We start from the raw sequence: 23,793 nt of genomic DNA, 5'->3' as shown, positions 1-23,793 counted from the left end.
ACTTACTTAACTGTAATACTGATGCATCCAATTTTACTTTCTCCTTCTCAAACTGCAGGGTGAATGTGATCATATTATGATCACTGCCTCCTAAGGGTTCCTTTACCACATCATATCTGCCAATCTTTAACTGCACTACAAGATCACCTACCTTATTCATGCATTCAAATGTAACAACTTCAATCCTGTATTTATTGTCCTTTTTGATTTTTCCCCATCTATAACTCATCCCACTGACTGTATTTTTGCCCTATCATTGGCCTGTCCTTCAGTCTCACTACACAATTTAAACCCTCCCTAACAGCTCCAGCAAACCTGCCTGCAAGGATATTGGTCCCCCTTGGGTTTAGGTGCAACCCGGCCTTTTTGTACAGGTTATACCATCCCCAGAAGAGATCCCAATAATACAGAATTCTGAAACCCTGCCCCCTGCACCGTCTTCAGCCACACATTAATCTGCCAAATCATTCTATTCTTACCCTCACCGGAGCATGGCAGAGGCAACAGGCAAAAGATTACTACCCTGGAGATCCTGCTTATCAGCTTTACCTTGCAGCTCTTGAACTCAGTCCCCGATTGATGAAGGCCTACACACCGTATGCTTTCCTAACCACTCTTATCAACTTATGTGGCAATTTTAAGGGATTTATGGATTGGTCACCCTGTTCCTCCATGCTGCTAAAATTCCTGCAGTTAACCCTGTATTCTACCTTCAAGCTCAACCTTCCAAAGTGAATCACTTTACATTTGCCTGGGTTGAACTCCATCTCCCACTTCTCAGCACAGCTCCGCATCCCATCAATACCCCTTCGCAACCTACAACAACCTTCTATGCTTCCACATCTCCATCAACTTTTGTGTCCTCTGCAAATTTACTGACCCACACTTCCACTTCCTCATCCACGTCATTTATAAACATCACAAAGAACAGGTGTCCCAGAACAAATCCCTGTGGAACAGTACTAGTCACCAACCTCCACATAGAATACATTCCATTACTTCCACCTTCTGCCTTCTGTGAGCAAGCCAATTCCAAATTCACAAGGATCCCATGCCTCATGACTTTCTGGACAAGCTTATCATGGGAAGCATTGTCAAATGCCTTACTACAATCCATATTCACCACTTCCACTGTTCTAATTTCAATTAGGTTTGTCACCCCTTCAAAAACTTAAGTAGGCTGATGAGGCATAATCTACCTTCCACAACACCATGTGTACTATCCTCAATAAGACTATGCTTCTCCAAATGCTCGTAAACCCTGTCCCCAAGAATCCTCTCCAATAGTTTGCCCACCACTGATCTATAATTCCCAGGATTATATCTATTACCTTCCTGGAACAATGGAGATGTATCCCAGGGTAAAACTTTTTCACAATCCTCAAGGGTCCTCTTCTTGGTGATCACTGAAGCAAAGTATTAATTAAGAACCTACACTGCTTCCTCCACTTCCAGACACATTTCCTGAACAATCCATCCATCACTCTAGTTATCCTCCTGTTTTTCACTTGTGTAGATCACCAATGGGGTTTCCTTAATTCTTCTTGCCAAGGCGTTCTCATGTCCCCTTCTCACTCTCCTAAGTCGCTTGATAATCTCTTTCCTGGCCACCCTATAATTCTCAACAACCCTGTCTGATGTTTGCTTCCTAAACCTTAAGTACGCTTCCTTATTGCTCTTGATTAAATGTTCCACTCTTGTAAACCATAGTTCCTTCACCCTATCATCCTTTCCGTCACAGCAGGACAACCTATCCAGAACCTAAACAACCTCTACATTTCTGATGTGCATTTCCCCAAGAACATCTTTTCCCAATTTATGCTCCCAAGTTTCTGCTTAATACCATCATAATTAATCCTCCCTCGAGACTTTCCTATATGGTCTGTTCCTATCCTTGTCCATAGCTATAGCTAACGTCGAGAGAGTTGTGGCCACCATCTCTGAAATGCTTGCCCATGGTGAGGTCTGTCACCTGTCCAGGTTCATTATCTACTACAAAATCCTCTGTGACCCCATCTAAACCTCTTGCACTAAGGAGATGCCAATCTGCATTAGGGAAATTGAAGTCACCCATGACAACAATCCTGTTATTTTTGCACCCTTTCCAAAATCTGCCTGCTTATTTTATTTATTTTTATTTGTTTTGTTTGTAGAGGTACAGTGTAGAATAGGCCCTTCCAGCCCTTCAAACCACATCACTCAACCCCAATTAACACTAAACTAATCACAGGACAATTTACAATTACCAATTAACTGAGCACTTGGGAGAAAACCCATGAATTCCACAGGAAAGGTGTACAAAGACTTAGTGCATAGAACAGTACAGCACAGGAACAGGCCATTCGGCCCACAATATTGGGCCAAACCAGCTAAAAAGCAAATCAAAAACACCCAAACACTAATCCCTCCTACCTACGCAATGTCCATATCCCTCCATCTTCCTTACATCCAGGTGCCTATCCAAACGTCTCTTAAAATCCTCTAATACATTTGTCTCTACCACCATACCAGGCAGTGCATTTCAGGATCCACCACTCTGAGTAAAAAAAACTTATCCCTCACATCCCCATTGAACCTACCTCCTCTCACCTTAAATGCATGCCTTCTGGTATTAGACATTTCAACCCTGGGAAACAGATACTCTGTCCAATGATCAAAATGATCCACAAATCTGAAATGCTGCCAATGCACTGACTCCTCAGCCATGCATTCATCTGCCAAATCTTCTTACTCTTACCCTCCCTGGTATGTGGCATAGGCAGCAATCCAGAGATGGCTACCCTTAAGGTCCTGCTGCTTGGCAGCCTTCCTAGCTCCCTGTATCCCCTCTTCAGGACTTCATCCTATCTATGTCATTGGTAGCAATGTGCATCATGAGTTCTGCTGCTCAACCAACCCCTTAAGAATGTTGTGGGCTCTGACCCTGGCACCTGGGAGGCAGCATATCATCCTGGAGCACTTCCTTTCATCCTCAGAATCGCCTGTTTCCCCAACTAATGAATGCCCTATCACTACTGCTCTCTTCTTCCCTGAAGAGACACAGAGTCAGACTCCATGCCAGAGATTTTCTCTGGTAGGTCATCTCACCCACAACACTATCCAAAGTGATGTACTTGTTATTGAGGGATACCATCAGTAGGATACCATGCACTGACTGCCTATTCCCTTTCTCTTAGTCACTCAGCTACCTACCTCCTGAAATTTAGGTGTAACTACTTAGAAACTTGTAATTCTTGTCTATCTTATAGATAGCGGGGTCAAGGTATATGGGGAGAGGGCAGGAACGGGGTACTGATTGTGTATGAACAGCCATGATCACAGTGGATGGCGGTGCTGGCTAGAAGGGCCGAATGGCCTACTCCTGCACCTACTGTCTATTGTCTACATCTGACCCCGGGTTCATCCAGCTTCAGCTCCCCACACGGTCTGTAAGGAGCTGCAGCAGGATGCACTTTTCTCAGGTATAGTCCTCAATGATACCGCAGTTCCCCTGACTTCCTACATCCCACAAGAGTACACCACTGCCCTGACTGCCATTCCACCGCTCTAAATAAAAAGGAAACCACACCATAGCTTCCATTCACCGAAACCTCCTGAACTAAAGCTGAATCAATGATTAGAATAAAACCTTACTTGTTCTTACGTATGCCTACCTACTGCAGATTTTTTTTTCTAAGGAGATCTTACTCCCTACACTCGGGCAATTTACTCACTCTTGAACCAAAGCCTCATCTCTGTACTCCAATGCCAGCCTGTATGACTGCTACCAGTTAGCTAATTACCCATCAAATATCAACTAACAATTTGAAAATATACCTAACTTAGGGTCTGGCTACATGAAACTGAACAGAAAATCCCAAGACTCTTTTAAAATTTCCCACCTCTCACTCCGTCTCAGCTCCTGCTTCGTAAAATCTTCACGTCGTCAATGCTATGATTCCCAGGATCTCACGCTTTCATCCAGAAGTCCATGCTGCTAGCCATCTTTACTGGGTCTGCGAGCGGAGTTGGCCTCTGACTGTGCACTCCTGCTACTACAGCTGAGCAATGATACAAACCACTACAGGGTACATGCCCAACTGGTGTGGAGGTTTGATTTGTCCTGTCCAAGAGACAATAACCAGGAAACTCAAATGATCTGGAAGCAGAAAAATCGGTAGGCCAACAGGAGGAGGATGTTCCTCCTGAACAATATGGAGTTCTGAATGGGATATATTGTCTGGTCACAAAGTAAGGGACCCTCCCCCACCACCACCTTTACAGTGACATAGCAGCACATACATATGGTAATAAATATGTACAAAGCAGATGCACGATCACATTGACTCGGTGTCAGTGAGCACACAACATCTGCACCACCCTGTGCAGGAGGGCGACTCTCTTCTCCAACATGGTGAGGTGCTGCACTCAGAACCACAAAACAATAGCCCATCCCTTACTTGCCCTCCATCCTCTTGTTCATGGTTTTAGATTAAATAGAGGACAATGAATGACCTTATTGTTATCCTAGGCTTGTGAGGCTTGAGGCAAGTGTGAGGATAAATTGTCTATACTGAGGGCATGGGGTGGGGAGAGAGAGAAAGGGTGTGTTTATGTCTGTCTTAAAATTCGTATTTTCCTTCAACATAGGCTTTTCAGCCCAGTGAGTCTTGCAGAGAACTTTCATCAATCCCATTTCTCCATTTATTCTCCCTCTACATGTGTCAAAATAAAGGAGCAATAATTATCAGCAACGTACAACCCATATTCACTCATCTGGGGAAGTCCTACCATTTCTTTAAATGCTTTTCAGAATCAGAATCAGGTTTATTATCACCGGCATGTAACGCAAATTTTGTTAATTTAGCAGCAGCAGATCAGTGCAATACATAATCTAGCAGAGAGAGAGAAAAATAATAATAAAACAATAATAAATAAACAAGTAAATCAATTACATATATTGAATAGATTATTTTAAAATGTGCAAAAACAGAAATACTGTATTTTTATTTTAAATGAGGTAGTGTCCAAAGCTTCAAAGTCCATTCAGGAATCGGATGGCAGAGGGGAAAAAGCTGTTCCTGAAGCTTAGAGTGTGGATCAGTACTTGGAGCTATGATGTGGTAGCCATTACAGAGACTTGGATGGCTCAGGGGCAGGAATGGTTACTAAGAGTGCCAGGCATTAGATGTTTCAGGAAGGACAGGGAGGGAGGCAAAAGAGGTGGGGGCGCGGCACTGCTGATCAGAGAAAATGTCACGGGTGCAGAAAAGTAGGAAGTCATGGAGGGATTGTCTACTGAGGCTCTGGGGGTGGAAGTTAGAAACAGGAAGGGGTCAATAACTCTAGTGGGTGGTTTTTATAGACCACCCAATAGCAACGAGGTCATCGAGGATCAGCTAGGGAGACAGAAAGATGTAATAATAACAGGGTTGTCATGCTGGAAGATTTTAATTTCCCAAATATTGATTGGCATATCCCTACAGCAAGGGATTTAGATGGAGTGGAGTTTGTTATGTGAGTTCAGGAAGGTTTCCTGACACAATATGTAGATAAACCTATAAGAGGAGAGGCTGTATTTGATCTAGTACTGGGAAATGAACCTGGTCAGGTGTCAGATCTCTCAGTGGGAGAGCATTTTGGAGATAGTGATCACAATATATCTCCTTTACCATATCTTTGGAGAGGGATAGGAACAGACAAGTTAGGAAAGCATTTAATTGGAGTAAGGGGAAATATGAAGCTATCAAGCAGGAACTTAGAAGCATAAATTGGGAACAGATGTTCTCAGGGAAATCTACAATTATGTAAGGAGAAAGAGGATGAGACATGAGAGAATTGGACCAATCAAGTGTGACAGTGGAAAAGTATGTATGGAACCGGAGGAGATAGCAGAGGTACTTAATGAATACTTCGCTTCAGTATTCACTATGGAAAAGGATCTTGGTGATTGTAGGGATGACTTACAGCAGACTGAAAAGCTTGAGCATATAGACATTAAGAAAGAGGATGTGCTGGAGCTTTTGGAAAGCATCAAGTTGGATAAGTCACCGGGACCAAGCAAGATGTACCCCAAGCTACTGTGGGAGGTGAGGGAGGAGATTGCTGAGCCTCTGGCAATGATCTTTGCATCATCAATGGGGAAGGAGAGGTTCCAGTGGATGGGAGGGTTGCAGATGTTGTTCCCTTATTCAAAAGGGGGGTAGAGACAGCCCAGGAAATTATAGACCAGTGAGTCTGACTTTAGTGGTTGGTAAGTTGATAGAGAAGATCCTGAGAGGCAAAATATGATTAGAAATACTCAGAATGGCTTTGTCAAAGGCAGGCTGTGCCTTACGAGCCTGATTGAATTTTTTGAGGATGTGACTAAACACATTGATGAAGGTAGAGCAGTAGATGTAGGGTATATGGATTTCAGCGAGGCCCCATGCAAGGCTTATTAAAAAAGTAAGGAGACATGGGATCCAAGGACATTGCTTTGTGGATCCAGAATTGGCTTGCCCACATAAGGCAAAGAGTGTTATAGACAGGTCATATTCTGCATGGACGTCGGCGACCAGTGGTGTGCCTCAGGGATCTGTTCTGGGACTCTTTCTCTTCATGATTGTTGTAAATGACCTGGCTGAGGAAGTAGGGGGATGGGTTAGTAAATTTGCTGATGCCACAAAGTTTGGAGGTGTTGTGGATAATGTGGAGGGCTGTCAGAGGTTACAGCGGGACATTGATAGGATGCAAAACTGGGCTGAGAAGCGGCAGATGGAGTTCAACCCAGATAAGTGTGAGGTGGTTCATTTTGGTAGGCCAAATATGATGGCAGAATATAGTATTAATGGTAAGACTCTTGGCAGTGTGGAGGATCAGAGGGATCTTGGGGCCTGAGTCCATAGGACACTCAAAGCTACTGCGAAGGTTGACTGTGTGGTTAAGAAGGCATACAGTGCATTTGCCTTCATCAACCATGGGATTGAGTTTAGCAGCCAAGAGGTAATGTTGCAGATATATAGGACCCTGGTCAGACCCCACCTGGAGTACTGTGCTCAGTTCTGGTCCCCTCACTATAGGAAGATTCTGGAAACTATAGAATGGGTGCAGAGGAGATTTACAAGGATGTTGCCTGGATTGGGGAGCATGCCTTATGAGAATAGGTTGAGTGAACTCGGCCTTTTCTCCTTGGAGTGACGGAGGATGAGAGGTGACCTGATAGAGGTGTATAAGATGATGGCATTGATTGTGTGGATAGTCAAAGGCTTTTTCCCAGATTGAAATGACTAACGTGAAAGGGCTTAGTTTTAAGATGCTCGGAAGTAGGTACAGAGGAGATTTCAGGGATAAGTTTTTTTTTTAAACGCAGAGTGGTGAGTGCGTGGAATGGGCTGCCAGCGACGATGGTGGAGCAGATACCATAGGATCTTTTAAGAGACTCCTGGATAGGTACATGGAGCTTAGAAAAATAGAGGGCTATGGGTAACCCTAGGTAATTTCTAAAGTGAGTACATGTTTGGCACAACCTTGTATTGTGCTGTAGGTTTTCTATGTTTCTATGTGACACAGGATAAGTATTACATGCTTATGTTAAGCAAATAGTTCCCAAAGACTTGCCACTGGGGTTTTCATCATATCTCATGGCTGTTAAGAGGATAATTACTGCAATTAGACATTATTGTAGCATACAACTACTAGGATCATAGATGCTAAACCAGGTAGGTCTTTTTTTAAATTATGTATTACTGTCTTATACCATCAGTTTTACAGCCAAAATCAATTCCATGTAAAGATTCTGCACCATACACTGGAATAGAGTAACCATCTCTGGGAAAGAGGGAGAGTCAGGTTGAGAGCTCCCTTTGAGGACAATTTTTACACACACACACACACACACACACACACACACACACACACACACACACACACACACACACACACACACACACACACACACACACACACACACACACACACACACACACACACACACACACACACACGCTATTACCCCTCATTAGAATGGCCACCAATGATATCAGCTGCCCAAAATGCTGCCCTAATTCCTGATATCCAGTGCAGAAGCATTGCTTGTTCATTACCTTCTCCCATATCATGCTCACCCCAGCACTTACATATTATCACTTCCATACTCATCTAGACATCGACTGTAACTCTATTTCAGTACTCCCATCAGAAAGTACAGACACTTTCAATGTTTATTCTAACCTCCAGTCTGGCTGTTTTACACAGGCTGTTTAAGAGAGCCAGGTTCTCAGTTTCACTTCACGAGTAAAGCTGAGTTCACTGCTGTCTGGAAATTGTGGAGTATGTTGGCTTCAGAGAACTGGATGAGAATAAAAAGGGGTTTTGCTTTCTTGTTTGCACACAGAATTATGTAGTCACTGCCAATGTTGTATCTTCAAGCCCAGTAGGGAAGCTAGTTTGGTGGGCACTACATCATCAACAGCAAGATGTACTCGGTTTCTGTTGAAGGTCTCAGTACAAGTTGACTGCTGTGATTTCTTTAATTACAACATGCAGCACTGCCAAACTTGTTAAACATAATTAGCCTTTAATCATCACTCAAAGGCCCACTCAAGCTAATATTCCATTACATGCAGAATCAGCCTTAAATTCATTTTCCATATTTCTTTACAATATAAACCATACAGCCCACAGTCTATGTTGTCTTTCAGAGTGATTCCATTCATCATATTCCATGTGACCTACTGTCTCTCAAATTCCCATCAACTCTGATCCTCCTGCCACACCAGGAATAAGGAGCAATTTATAGAGACCAATTAACCCACCTTTGCAATGTGTGAGGAAACACGAGTACTCGAGAGAAACCAATGCAGCTGTAGGAAGACAGCATCAGAGGTGAGAATTGAAGTAGGATGGTTGGTGATGCAGGCTCGCATACCTACTGCACCACTGCCACCCAAAAAATGTTTTAAAATGACGCTCCTCCATTACCAAACAAATGATTAAAACAATAGTTTGATACAAACCAAACAATTAGATATCAGAAGATGGAATATTAGGCACAAGTTTCCATAAAGAAATTCTTTAGCAGCTTTACTTCGGAGCACACAGTGTTTGCTGACCTCTGCTTCAGTATGGAAGGGGTGCTACAGTGCCAAATGCACAGCCTTTCAGATGAAACATTAAAACCTTATTTAATCACTTAAGTTGATCATGTGCTAGTATTTCAACAAGGACCAGAAGAACCAACATTACACATCTCCTTGTGGGAGATCACTGTGTGAGATCCACTGTAAAATTCAACAGTGGATACATTCCAGAAGCACTTCTTTGGCTGCAAAGTGTTCTGGCACATCCTTAGATCACGAATGAAAGCTTTTCTTTATTACTACAACTTGGGGGAAAAAAATCCTTTGGTCTGTAACACTCTCACCAATTCTACATCCAATGTTTTGCGGTATTCTCAAAGTAAGGAAGAAAACATTCTTCAAGATATATCCCATCAACACTGGTCATCAGTAGTGCCAATGGATAGTGGCTTGGTGCTTTGTAGCTGTTGGGCCCACCTCTTGCAAGCTGTGGCAAGTTTTCAAAGCTTTGCAGCTAAATGGTTGCAAGTGTCCTTTGATGCAAATATTTTAAAAAGGTATTTTTTAAGTATCGTCCCTGATCTGGATCTCTACCTGAAAGAGAAAAAATCCACATTATTCTCTGGCAGAGAAGTTTCTCAAGCACACACTTGTACTTATTTGTATCCTCCATTACCAATTTTTCTTCCATATCCTCTTTAATGGTCCTCTGGCTGGGACAGAGTTCAGTGAGCAAAACTGGACCCTAAGGATGGCCAACTAACTGACTTTATTGGGCATTACACTCAATTGAAATACTAGTATCTATTGATATACATTGTGCCCAGTTCCACAAAGTGCTCTTCTACACAATAACACTCTGGATTCTGGCAAATGGACGAATTTAGCAGCTTCAATAACATCATTAGGTTTTGCAATTAACGATCTGACTTAACTCGTATTTTCACAGTGCTAGTCAGTGCTAAACAGCTGCTTGGTTTTGGCAGTTGCAAAATTAGGTGATCCACTGGAACTGGTTACTTAATATTAACTATCTATAACAATCAACTTGGGTTTTTAGAATCCTTGATCATATAAATAAAAAGAATAAGCTGTGTAAGCGCTCACAAAATACAAAGTTCAAAGTGAAACACTTAGGTGAAGCATGGCAAAAAGGAGAGCAGTTCTTGTACTTTATCCCTGTTTAGTGAGTTAACCCAGTAGAGACACTGCAAGCCACTTCAGACTCATGAAATGCACATGTGATTGGTGTAGAGTGGATGCTTCCAAGATGATTCAATGAAGTGGTTAAATCAGCAATTAGAAGTTCAGCAGCAGAGAGTAGCAATAGCTTTAGTGAAAGAGAGAAAGGGTTAGTGAACATACAGGTGGAAGACAAGTTCATGACCTTTCCAAGGAGCAGCACAAGTAATATGGGGGAGATACAGGGATGTGGCAGGCAAGAGTAAAGGTGAAAGAGTTTAGTGTTATAAAGTGCAGCTTTGAGGCCAGCAAGGAGGTCAACACTTGGGAAGTAGCAGAGAAGTCATGAAAATATGACAAGAACTAATGGCTGTACAGGACATTGTTAGGGACGTTCAACAGGTGGAGGATCTGGTGAGAAATGGTCTTTTAAAACTTGCACAGGAAGGGATGAGAGAGTAGACATGTGTTTGGCTGAAACAATGCTTGGGAAGAAAAACAGGTCAGAAGAGAGTCCAACTAACTGACCTGTGCTAGAGGGGATTCACCCATGCCCATTGGGTTCAGGTCATTATTTCCTTGGGCTCAAATCAGGTTCTATTTTTTTTCTCCCATCTAATCTCCAGGTTAGAGGTCAAGGTAAGAGGGGGATTGGGCCAAGGGAGATGACAATAGTACTGAAAGGAACGTGCTTGTAAGAACAAGCCGCAGTCAGCCAAGAAGACATTTCCTTTATGTCAAATTCATTATCTCCTCTAGCCTTCTCTTCTTCTAAAATGAAGCCCTATGAGTTCAGCCAGTGCCATGTTTTAGTGAACTCAGACTGCGCTACTTGAACTGGTCACATATTGTTACTTCATGCAGATTAGCGAAGGCTACACAGGTAAGTGTAAGGAACTTGATCAAGATACACCAGTTAGTCTACCTTATTGTTTGCACACAACTCTGTACAAAACACTAACCAAAAAAATATTAAAAAGAACATTACCTTGAAAGAGATTGTCCTTCAACTGCGACAAGTTCACTGATCAACCTGTGCCTTTTGTAAGATTTGTTGACAGCTTCTGTATACTTGGGACAGACAATCTAGGCGTGGTTTTGCACTCTTGAAACAAAAAAGATGAATCCATTAAAGAATCATGGCTTTTTTTTTTTGGTTGGCCATTCAACTGTTCACACCTGCTCTATCATTCATCCTTTGTCTCAATACCATATCCCTACTTTCTCCCCATACACATTGAAGCTTCTTGAATCTAGAAAGCCATCTCTTTCTTAAACATATTCAGGGACTTGGTCTCCATGGCTTTCTGTAGTAATAATTATTTCTGTAGGAATAATAAAAAATCACCAACAAGGTGGAACAGACAAGAGACCCAGAGAACTAGCAAGTCAGACATACAATGGCACAGAGAAGGATGTTGTACATGTCTTTTTCCTTTCATTATTGAATAGACTGTTGCATCTGGAAGGTCTACGGCTGAATACTTGGGCAGTACAACAGACACGGCTAAGTTGAGTGTGCTGCTTGTGCACCAGGATGGAGAAATCATCAGGGCAGAGGTGTGTGACCAACTTACTCCTGAGTCTATTCCCAGTACTATAGCTGTGCAAGTGACACTTATGACTTCTCCTCAGAGGAGGGCAAGTGAATATCAATTACACACAACCATTTGACTTTCCTGTAATTTACCTGGAACACTGGCACCACTTCAGACACACCTCTAGGGTTCTCTGGGTCAATCAGTAGAATACACAAGTAGTAGATAACGTTCTGCTGCAAAAAGAAAAATAATTTATACAATAGGTCCCTTGTTAACTTCCCCCCTCCCATGTTTCTCAAAATGCTGGAGTATGTGATTTATTTTAATTCATCCTTGAGATATGGACAACATTGGAATGGTTAGCAATTTTTGCCCATATCCCTGAGCATGGTGAAACACTACACCGAGTCGCTGCATTACTGTGTCTACCTTGTTAAGATACTCTCATGGTGTTAATGAAACTGCACACATCCCAGCAAGGGATGAGTACTGCTGTTTTGTGAGCCAGAGGGGATCTGGAAAATCAGGAGGTGAACCACTCACTACAGAATACTCTGCCTCTGATATGCTCTAAAACCAAGGTATCCATGTGGCTGAACCAGTTGGGTTTCTGATTACTGATCCCAACTCACACTTCCCAGTCAGGTTTACAGTGGGAGGTTCAGCACTACTAATGATAGTGAAGGTGCACGGATTCAATCTTGTTGCAAGTGGCCATAGCTCGAGTAGTTTAAGTCTGGATGTGGTCCATTGGTGCACTTGCTCATAAACTGTTTCAATATTTGATAGATTGTTACTTGAACCGAGCAAACTCTGAAAATGCCATCACACGTTTCTGACCTTACGGTGGAGAAATCAGTGGTGAGGCAGCTAAAGATGATTATGCAGGAATTCCCTCCGTGGTCTCCCCAGGAATACTACTTTTTATTTCCACTACTTATTTTGTAATTTATCATAATTTTTATGTCTGCTGTCACAAAACAACAAATTTCACATCAAATAAGTTACTAATGATAAACCTGGTTCTGCTAGGCTTCCAGTAACCACAACCATTTTTCTTTCTGCTAGTATGAAAACCACCACCAAAGAGCTATCCCCTGGTTATCATTAACCTGTTTCAGCAGTATTCCTTGCTAAATAGTACAACCACCCGTGGATAGTTATCCAGATTATAATTAACTTGCTTAACTGGGATCCTTTGATGCCTCACTCAGTCAAAAATGTCCTTGACATGAAAACGATCTGAGCCTTACAAGAGGAATTCCAACATTTACACCAAAACTGGGTCCGTTATTTAATTGTGATCCTCCCACTTCATACCTATGACTGGAACGAGCTTCTAAATGTCAGTTTCAGACTCAGAAAGCTAACATTCTACTTACTGTCCAGAAAACAGCACAGCCAGGAAAATTATTCACAACCAGTTGTTGCAAAAGGTTACGAACTGAAACATAATCCAAGTTTCCTTCCACAAATGCTGCTACAAACTGTCAACAGCTTGTCTGTTGATAACAAGCTAAAAGCCCGAGAGGAGTTTATTCGTCATACATGCCAGAAAAGCACTAGATCCTTCTTCAGCTTGTTTTTAATTCAGATTTTCAGCAGCAATCATATTTTGAAATGGGAAAGTACAGGTGAAAGCTATTCAGTTGATTAAAACTGTGCTAGCCCCTTGAAAGAGTGGTCCAATTAGTTCTATTCTTCTCCATATCTCTTGATTAATTTCTCAGATATACATGCAGTCCTTTTTAGCTTTTTACACACCAGAATAATTATTATTTTCCAACCTTATGCATTTTTTCTTGTTCTCTTGTACCACTCTTTAATTAATCTATCAAGTTCTAAGACTTGGATCTGCAAAACTTTCCCTTTTATGTCTGTGAGTTTTTGAACAAAAAAGCTAAGTGACACCTCCTACATTTCACCCTGTTTCCTTTCTAACATTCCCTGCCACCTCTCAACAGATTTCACTACCTTTTTTTGCACTACTTATTTAATTTACATATTCTCTCCCACTTAATTGGGACAGGAGGCTGTTGCTAAACAGTTTTTAACTAATGTCAGTTGCATGCACTTGTGTAGGCATTAGATACTACACCGTGCTTAAAGCAATCAGTTTTTAAAATAGTGTTAGTTGCGTGTGTTTGTGTTCAAAAAGCAGTGACTGTTGTCACTGATAGTTGGAGATAAATAAGCAGTTCAGATAAATAAGCAATTCTGAAGCGTTTTGCTCAGAGATACCAGAAACAGCCGACAGAGAAAATGAACAATTTCACTACTTCAACAAGTTAGGAAATATGAAGAATTTGAAGATATTGACAATCATATTGTAAGTTACAAATAAATTTAAGATTTGGAAGATGCAATCGTTCAAAACATTGTACAAAGGCAGTCTAGTGTCTGCACTAGATATCTGTGCTGAATTTGTTCATTTACAGTCAAAAGAACATAGCACCACAACCAAAATTACACTGGATGAATCCCTCCATCAATAGCTATTCGGTACTAATACAGTTTTATAGTACTGTAGTAGTACTGGTAGTGTTCTAATTTGTTTTGAATTGTTCATATATTTCATTTAAATACATAATTAGTTAGTCTGTTAAACAGTAATTTTTTTTTAAATACCTTTAACTATTTCCATGAAACTGGCTAATTAGGGCAGCCATCAAAATGTACCAGTCCAAATGTGTTCCAATTAATTATAATCTATCTCTCTCTACCTATCTATATAATTGCTATTTATAGTTTTTCATTATTATGGATTGCACTGTATTGCTACAGCAGAACAACATTTCTCACCACATATACCAGTGATATTAAACCTGATTCTGATTCTCCCAGTACAATCTGCACCTTCTACACTATATCTCCACACCTCAGAACCCTTACTAATGTTGATTTAGTCATAGAGTAATACAGCAGGAACTGGGCTCTTCGGTCCAACTTGTCCATTCCAACCAAGGTACCCACTGGAGATAGTCCCATTTGCCTGTGTTTTGTCCACATCTCTCTGAACCATTCCAATCTACATAGGTACTTATACACAACACTTCTAAATGTTGTTATTGTACCTGCTTCAACTACATGTTTTGGTAGCTTATTCCATACTCACACCACCTTGGAATAAAGAAGTTGCCCTTCAGGTTCTATTTAAACCTTTCCCCTCTTAAACCTATGCCCCCTAATTCTTAATTCCCTTTCCCTGAGAAAAACAGTGTGCATCCACATAACTTCAGATGCTTTTTCCCAGGTCTGAAATGGCTAGCACGATAGGGCACAGTTTTAAGGTTCCTGGAAGCAGATATAGAGGAGAAATCAGTGGTAAGTTTTTTTACGCAGAGAGTGGTGAGTGTGTGGAATGGGCTGCTGGCAGCGGCGGTGGAAGTGTTTACGACAGGGTCTTTAAGAGACTCCTGGACAGGTACATGGAGCTCAGAAAAATAAAGGGCTATGGGTAACCTTAGGTACTTTCTAAGGTAAGGACATGTTCAGCACAGCTTTGTGGGCCGAATGGCCTGTACTGTGCTGTAGGTTATCTATGTTTTTCTTCTATGTAACTATACCCCTCATGATTTTATACACCTTTATAAAGTCAACCCTCAGTCTCTAACATTGCAAGGAATAATGTCCGAGCTTGCCCAACCTCTTTCTAGAACTCAGGTCCTTTAATGATATTTTAAGTTTGAAATGAACATTTTAACACCACCTTAATTTCTAACTTTTAAAAGTCTTATTTTAGTAATTCTACATAAAGTAATGGATACAGCCTAGTCAATCACATTGCCTTCCCACCATTGAGCACATCTCCATGGAGCGTTGTTGCAGGATAGCAACATCCATCATCAGGAACCCCCACCACATGCCCTCTCAGGAAGATGGTGCTGGAGCATCAGGACACACACCACCAGGCTCAGGAACAGTTATTACTCCTCATTGGCTCTTGAACCAAAGGGGATAACTTCACTCAACTTCACTTGTCCCATCATTCAAATGTTCCCACAGCTAATGGGTTCACCTTTAAAGACTCTTCATCTCATGTTCTCAATATTTATTTCTCATCTATTATTATTTATTTATTTTTGTGTTTACAGTTTCTTGTCTTTTGCACACTGGTTGAATGCCCAAGTTTATCCCGTCTTTCATTGATTCTATTATGATTATTAATCTATTATGGATTTATTGAGTATACCTACAAGAAAATGGATCTGTTATAAACGGAGACGTATATGCACTTTGATAATATATTTACTTCCAACTTTGAACAACTGCACTCCACTCTATTACATTGTTAAAACGAAACTCGGTCAACAATATGACATAGTTTACTATCCCTTACAAATTCAGAACATCTCTCTTTTATCAATCCACACTGATCCCATTTAAATTTTTCCTGAATTATTGCATCTAAAATGTAGTAGGATTGCCCTTAGTCCAAAGGAGAACTTTGGTTCTGCCAGATTTTTTGTTCTTATTTTTGTACATTTGCAATCTGTAAAGATGGACTTAGGAAAATATTAAAGATCCAGTTAAAACTCCACACCCATAGTAACATCCCTCATGAAGGATTTGCTCAAGCATCAAATTCTAAAATCTGACTTTCATTTGCTGTATTCATAGCTTCTTTGCTGCTGAAAATTAATCGTAATCAGTCTCTGCTTCACTTACCATATAAAAGCCTTCATTGATCACAATATCCTTCACTTTCTTCATCTCAATGAAGTTCACGTGCTCTCTGCCTGAGGCATACAAAGTGTTCATTTGGACTCCAATCGATCCAATAATCAGCATGGATTCCTGATCGACTTTACAAAAATGAAGGTGTAGAATCATCCCAAGGAGAGTGATGATAATTGCAGCTGAGAGCACTGAAGTGTTCTGCAAAAATCAATTCCACATCTAGTTTGTCTCTATAATATGCTGATAGATGCATTGTAAACTCTACTCCAACCAGCACTGTGTGCCCACATTCCTATGTCTGAGCAGTACCATTTTCTACCCCACACATCATAAGCAAGGGTTTATACCTTACTATTCTGTCATTTCCATGCAAGAATTTAACATGTTTATCTTGCTTGAATTCTGGGCCATCCTGAATGATGTCCTTATTAAAATTATGAAAAACAAAAAAAAAATTACAATGCACCAGTAAGTGTACAGTGCAAAAGAAGTATTGAGAACAACGCAGACACAGCCTTCTGACCGACTTTGTTGAGACCACAGTTAGAGTGTTGTGTACAGTTTTGGTCTCCTTGCTAAGAAAGAATAAGCAGGCTATGGGAGGGGTGGGGGGGAAGAGGATTGCAGTAAAGGTTCATCGGACTGATTTAACACAGAATGCGTGAGTATGGGGAGACACTTGTGGGCTGTCCCAAGCACATCCTTAGGTTCTGTTGGTTGTTAACGCAAACAACACATTTCACTCTATGTTCTAATGTACATGTATGTGTGTTAAAATAAATGAATCTGAATCCTGAGACATATGGGTGCATGCTTGGAGGAACTACATGGGCTCTGGGTTACCTGCAATTAGAAAACTGAACATTCATTCCATTGGGTTGTAATTTACCAAGGTGGAATACTAAACTTTGTCATTCCAGTTTGCGCTTGCCGTCTTCGTAGCAATGGAGAAAGCTGAGGGTAGACAGGTTGGTGAGGGAATGTGAAGGAGAGTTAAAGTGACTTGCAACTGGATTTCTTCACTCAGAGGATACCGAATGTGTAGAATTCACTACCATTGTTGATGGAAGATCATATTGAATGGCAGAGCAGGCTTGAAGGGCTGAATTACCTCCTCCAACTCCAATATTCCCTGTTTCTGTTTTAGTCAGTAAAGGAATACCAAAAAAACTAATTAGAGATTAAAAAGATGTGCTCAATCTGGTTTGTGTTTTGACATGAGAATATATTTTAACATTTTATACCAAGAAGTGTTCCCATGTTATCAATTTAATTCCATCTCCTAGACCATTACCTTTCCACTTGTCTAAATCATCTGGTGTCCCATGGTTAGTGCTCACCAGCTAGCCTTTCAATGATAGTCCCAGGTCTGCCTTACACAGTGACCTCAGTCACATGGTACCATCTGTAACCCTTCATTGGTTGCTCTAAACCAGGACATTACTCAGCAACTACAAATTCACAAAAAGTAAATGCAGTACTCTGCTACAGCCCCAAAGACCTTGGCTCAATCCTCACAGCCAGTGCTGTCTGTGCACAGCACCGGCACACTGCGACTATGTAGGCTTTCAGCAGGTGCCTCCATATTCCAATCACAAGTTGGTAGATTTATTGGCTACTGTAATACAGTATAGGAAAGTTGCAGATAAATCCAAGGGGTATTGATAGACATGTGTAAAGAGAATGGGGCTACGTTGAAGAAAGTAGAAATGGGATGGGTGTTGTTCTGCTAGGATAAACCAGAAGTACTGTGCTTTTCTTTCATTTCCTTTCCTTATTCTATCAGAAAAGCACAATTCTCCAGGTAGTGCCCTCTTTCCCAACTTTCTCTACTCTCAGGAATTACTGCCCACTGTTAATCATTCCATCACTTCTCTAGTACAGTGGATTCTAGTTAACTGGGCCATTGATTAATCAAGGCAGCAGCTTACTTGGAACAACTCTTAAAGCGTCTATTTGGGACATTATGCCTCTTAATTGGGACAACTACCGAACAGTTTCTAGCATCAGCTGTGTGCACTTGTGTGTCCATGAGACACTCCGCTGCTGGTCGCCAATCTTTTTAAGCCCAAGATCCCCTACCTCGGCTTTAGTGAAAGGCAAGATCGACCTACTGAAATTAGACACACGCATGCGCACCGGGCAGAAGGGACCGGAAGTGGAGCCTATTGAGAAATATACCTGACATAATCATTATATATACCTGAAATATAATCACTATGTATTAGCTATTTACTATACTATGTAATCACTTCTAGGTACTGAATATTAATATGTATTATTTTACTAGACACATTTTGCTATGTGTTGTTTTCACTAGATACTTTGTACTCTCTTACTCTCTTAGCTGCATATTATGGCACTTACAGAACACCTGTTTGGCTAGCAGCACTATTAGCTGAGATGTACCCCATGTATTACACTCAGCCTTTGTTTAGTACGAGATAACGGAGGCGGACAGGATGCTGCGAGCAGGAATGTAATGTGAGGGAGGTTGTCTGGAAAACATAACCTTGGCCAGGAATAAGGCCCCAATGCGAACGGGTGAAACATAATGGTGGCGCACCGAGAGCTAGGCAAGAGCGATTGATTAGTTAATGTATAGATGATATGCAACTAAAAATTGATTGGGTATGCTGATAAAACCGAAATGTAACTGAGATAAGAAATTACTATAAAGGATGCTGTACACCGGAGCTCGGGGGGCTTTCGGTGACAAGTTCATTGATTGCCTCAGCCTTTGTTTGCAAATAAAGGTTTAATTTTCTTGAAGAATTGTCTGTGTCTCCAGGTCATTTCAAGTAACCACGACAAGCCCCGCAGCCCCGGAAGCAGTCTCTCTTTGCGGGCGGCTTTCCATAGCGGGAGTGCTGCTATGTTACCATTATCTTAATTGGTATTACTTATTTTTATAATGCTCACATTACAACACCTTTAATTCTATGTTTCATTATTTAATTTTATTTTAACATGAAAAATAAATGAATAAAAATTGACTGTTGCACTCAGCGTGATGCCTGGGGCTGAATACTTTCTGCTAGTTCCCTGAAATTTGGCTCAGGGAACTAGCAGAAAGCATTCAGCCCCAGGTATCACACAGCGCCCTTGCAAACCTCCTGACAGACTGAATATTTGAATGGATAATTTCCTTTGTTAGACTGACTGTTGAATCTGCCACGTTTTTCAGGTGTTTTGTATTGGTAATCCGTTACTGAGACACTAGTATAAGTTTCAGGGGTACGCAAGCTAACAACATCACTGTATTTTGTTTCCCAGTTCTTTTACATTTGGGGAATGTTGGAATTTAACAGGGGAGAAGTGTTGTAATGTGAGCATTATAAAGATAGGTTGATACCGATTAGGATAATGGTGATGTATCGGTGCTCCCGCTGCGGAGAGCTGTTTGTGGGGAAGAGGTTGCTTCCAGTCTTTTCTGCACGGCGCGCACTTTTCATTTTCTTTTTCGGGATCTACTGAGAAAGTCTCAAAGATCGACTGGTCGATCACAATTGACTGGTTGGCAACCACTATACTACGCTATACTAAGAGCAAACAGTTTTTAAATAGCATCAGTTGTGTGTGTTTATGTTCAAAAAACAGTGATTCTTGTCACTGATAATTGGCAAGAAATAAGCAGTAAGACAATTCAGAACTGTTTTGCTCACTGCAGCTTCAAGTATTCAGGTTTGAAGATGTCAGAAATAGCTGGGAGTGAAAATGAAAGAATTTCACGAATTCAACAAGTTAGGAACTACAAAGAATTTCAAAGTGTAGACAATCATCTTGAATATTCAGTGGAAATCAATATGTGGTGGACGTAATCACTGAAAGTATTGTATGAAGGCAGTCTATTGGGTGTCTGCACTAATTTTGTTTATTTACAGTCAACCAAAAGAACACGACAGCGTATACTGGATGAAATCCTCCATCAAATTAATACACAGTTTTATAGAACTGTAATGGTATTGGTGAGTGTTTTAATTTGTTCTGTGTTTCATTTAAATAGCGAATTTGTTACTCAGGTAAATGGTAGTTTGTCTTTTTTTATATCTTTTTAACAATTTCATGAAACTTTGGCTAATTGGGGCATCTGCTTATTTGGGCCAAAATGTACTAGTCCTGATGAACCAGAATCTACTGTACCGGTATATTATTGTCACATGTATCAAGATGTAGTAAAAAACCATCTGTACAGATCTTCTCACAATATCAGTACTTCAGAGTAACAAAAGGGAAAACAGTAACAGAATGCAGAATATAATGTTACGGTTACAGAGGAAGTGGGGTGTGGGCAGACAATGAGGGGCAATGTCACTATCAAGTCAACTGAGTGGCCAAGAGTTCATAATTGTGAAGTCAATAGCACATCTGGTTTAGAGGAACTAATGAAGATTACAAACTGTACCCTGAGTGAGATCGCTGAATAATATAATCACACCAGTGCCCAAGACTATCAAGTTGAGCTGCCTCAATGGCTCTCGCCCAATTGCACTCACAGCTGCTGTGATGAAGTGCTTTGAGAGGTTGATCATGGCCAGAATCAACTTCTGCCTATGCAAGAACCTGGTGCCACTGTAATTTGCCAATCACAATAATAGATTATAGCTCGCCGCTCAGTCTTGGATCACCTACACAATAGCAATACCTACGTCAGACTTCTGTTTATTGATTACAGCTCAGTGTTCAACACCCTCAGTACTAAGCAGCAAAACCTGGGCCTCTGCAACTGAATCCTTGACTTCCTCATCAGGGGACCACAGTCAATGCAGATCAGAAATAACACCTTCTCCATGCTGACAATCAACACTGGCGCAACTCAAGGCAGCGTGCTTAGCCCTCTCTCTACAAACACAACTACCCTGTGGACAGGGGCAGCTCAAACTATCTATGAATTTACCAATGACGCAACTATTGTTGGCAGAATTTCAGATGGTGACAAGGAGGTGTACAGGAGTGAGACAGAACAGCTGGGTGAATGGTACTGCAACAACAACCTTGCACTCAACATCAATAGACCAAGGAACTCGTTGTGGGCTTCAGGAAAGGGAAGTTGAGGGATCATAAGTGGAAAAGATGAGCGGTTTCAAGTTCTTGGGCGTCAACATCCTTGAAAATCTATCTTGGGCCCAAAATGTTGATGCAATTACAAAGAAGGCACAACAGTGGCTGTGCTTCATTAGGAATTTGAGGATACTTGGTATGTCACCAAAGAAGCTAGCAAATTTCCATAAATGTATCAAGGACAGCAATCTAACCAGCTGCATCACTTTCTGGTATGGAGGGGCCTCTGGCACAGAATCAGGAAAAGCTGCAACAGTTGCAAACTCCCCAGCATCAAGGGCATCTCCAAAAGGTAATGCCTCAGAAACTAGCATCCATCGTTAAGGACCCCCACCACCCAGGCCATGTCCTCTTCTCATTACTACATCAAGGAGGTGGTACAGGAGCCTGAAGACACACACTCAATATTTTGAGGAAAAGCTTCTTTCCCTTCACCATCAGGTTTCTGAACAGACAATGAGACAACCCATGAACACGACCTCACTATTTTTGTGCCATTTATTTATCTTTTAAAATATTTTTGTTATAATTTATAACCTTTTTTACATATTGCACTTCTTCCCCACCACTATCAGATTTATGAATGAACACATACTCACTGGCTTACTAATTTTTCTTCTTTTTGCTCCATCTAAATACATTTCATATTGTAATTTATAGTTGTTTAAATATATTGCAATGCAAGCAGTTGCCGGCAAACAACATAATTCACGATATACGCCGGTGATATTAAACCTGATTCTGATCATTATCGTACAAGAGATCGATTTATTAGAGAATGGGAATGCGCGTTGATCAATGCTGTTAATGTCCGCTGGAAAAGGTGAGGGGATTTACCTCCAACTACCCGGAAATCACAACTGCTCGCAGCTGAATCTGCGGAAGCCATTTTATAGTCTAGTGGGCGGGGCAAGACGCTGACTGACACGGCCCCGGGCCAAACATTAGCGGACTAGCGCAACATCACCCGATTCCGCTCTGTTCAGCCAATCGCCGCGCCCCTCTCTCCGCTCACCTGCGTGCAGTAGAAGAGGGAATAGGCGATGAGCCAGATGAAGGCGGTGTACCCGAGAACAGACCGCAGCGATAGCTTCGGGGAAATGACAGTAAATTCGCGGCAGAGCGGAGAGTGATGCTCTTGACTGAAGACGATGTCGCGGCCGTTAATGTTCTTGAATGGCGCCGCCATTCCTCTCGCCCACCAGCAGTCCGGTTGCCGCGTGACGTCAAGTTGTCGCGTGGCTCAGGGTAGGGTCACGTGGTCACAACCGTCACCTGTCGTGGCATCTTTTCAAAGGGACAGACTTCTCCTTTATCACCTGCCGGTTTATTCATTTTTATACAAGATGTTGAGTCCCTCCGGCATTTTGTGTGTGCTGCAAGGGTGTTGATACTTGCTCAGTTTTCTGAGCATGCCCCATGCGGTGCACTCTTACTGCCTCTGAGAAAGTGTTGGTGAAGATGCTCCCAGTGTACTTTTAAGGTGGGAATTCTACGATTTTGACACACTGACGGTGAGGGATCGGTGGTGGATAATTAAGGATGGTGTCTTGCCTGAAGGGGAGTCTGCAGCAAGTAGCATTCGCCCCACTTGGTCTTAGAGGTTGGGGTTTATAGGAAAAGGCTATTGGTGCAGCAGAGGCAAGAAATTACCTAACGTTTTGTTGATGGTGCACATTTCAGCCACGGTGTGCTGGTATTGAATGGTTTGTGTGTCTAAGGTATATGAGCTTCCCATTAACAGGCTTCTGTTTTCCTTCATTTCATTTTAAAATCTTTTTATATTAATTACTATTGAAGATTAACAAAAATCGATACATTAAGTCAATATGTCATTATGTACAATAAGCAATTAAATTAGCAAATAACTGATTAACAGAGCTAAGCAATATATCAATAATGATAAGAAAAAATAGTGTTAATATTTTTTTGAAAGAAAAAGAAGGAAAAAAACTAACTAAAAAGAACCCCTACTAACTGGAAAAAAAACCCATTGAGAGCACAATCCCGGCGCTATACATCATACAAGCTTCCATAAAAAAAATCAATCAGCCAACTCAAATCCATTTAAAGAAAAATCGGAAGGAAACCATATTAATTAACTGAAATCAGATGATAGTAGCGGGCGAATGAACCCCACCTTTTCTCAAAATCAAATCGAGGATCAAAAGTTCAACTTCTAATTTGCTCCAAACTAAGACACAACATCACCTAAGAGAACCATTGCATCAAAGTAGGAGCAGAAACATCTTTCCATTTCAACCAAATAGACCTTCTGGCCATTAATGCAA

General features: G+C 41.3%; 1 protein-coding gene across 3 annotated transcripts; it reads right to left on the bottom strand.

Moving 5' to 3' along the window:
* Nucleotides 1-8,516: 8,516 nt before the first annotated feature.
* On the bottom strand, nt 8,517-22,753 carry pigh (phosphatidylinositol glycan anchor biosynthesis, class H). Of its 3 annotated transcripts, none has more exons than XM_073040326.1 (5): nt 22,518-22,753; nt 16,430-16,639; nt 11,911-11,991; nt 11,209-11,325; nt 8,517-9,632 (listed from the first exon to the last, which is right to left on the bottom strand). In XM_073040326.1, the coding sequence occupies exons 1-4, from the start codon at nt 22,689-22,691 to the stop codon at nt 11,242-11,244; spliced, it is 549 nt and encodes a 182-aa protein (XP_072896427.1). In that variant the 5' UTR covers nt 22,692-22,753; the 3' UTR covers nt 8,517-9,632; nt 11,209-11,241. The 3 variants fall into 3 exon arrangements, with proteins under 3 accessions (XP_072896427.1, XP_072896426.1, XP_072896429.1); XM_073040325.1 differs by having other exon boundaries at nt 11,911-11,994; nt 22,518-22,752; XM_073040328.1 differs by lacking the exon at nt 11,911-11,991.
* Nucleotides 22,754-23,793: the final 1,040 nt, after the last annotated feature.

Source organism: Hemitrygon akajei, chromosome 3 (assembly GCF_048418815.1).
Source record: "Hemitrygon akajei chromosome 3, sHemAka1.3, whole genome shotgun sequence".
NCBI lineage: Eukaryota > Metazoa > Chordata > Chondrichthyes > Myliobatiformes > Dasyatidae > Hemitrygon > Hemitrygon akajei.
This window is presented reverse-complemented; position numbering and strand designations above follow the sequence as displayed.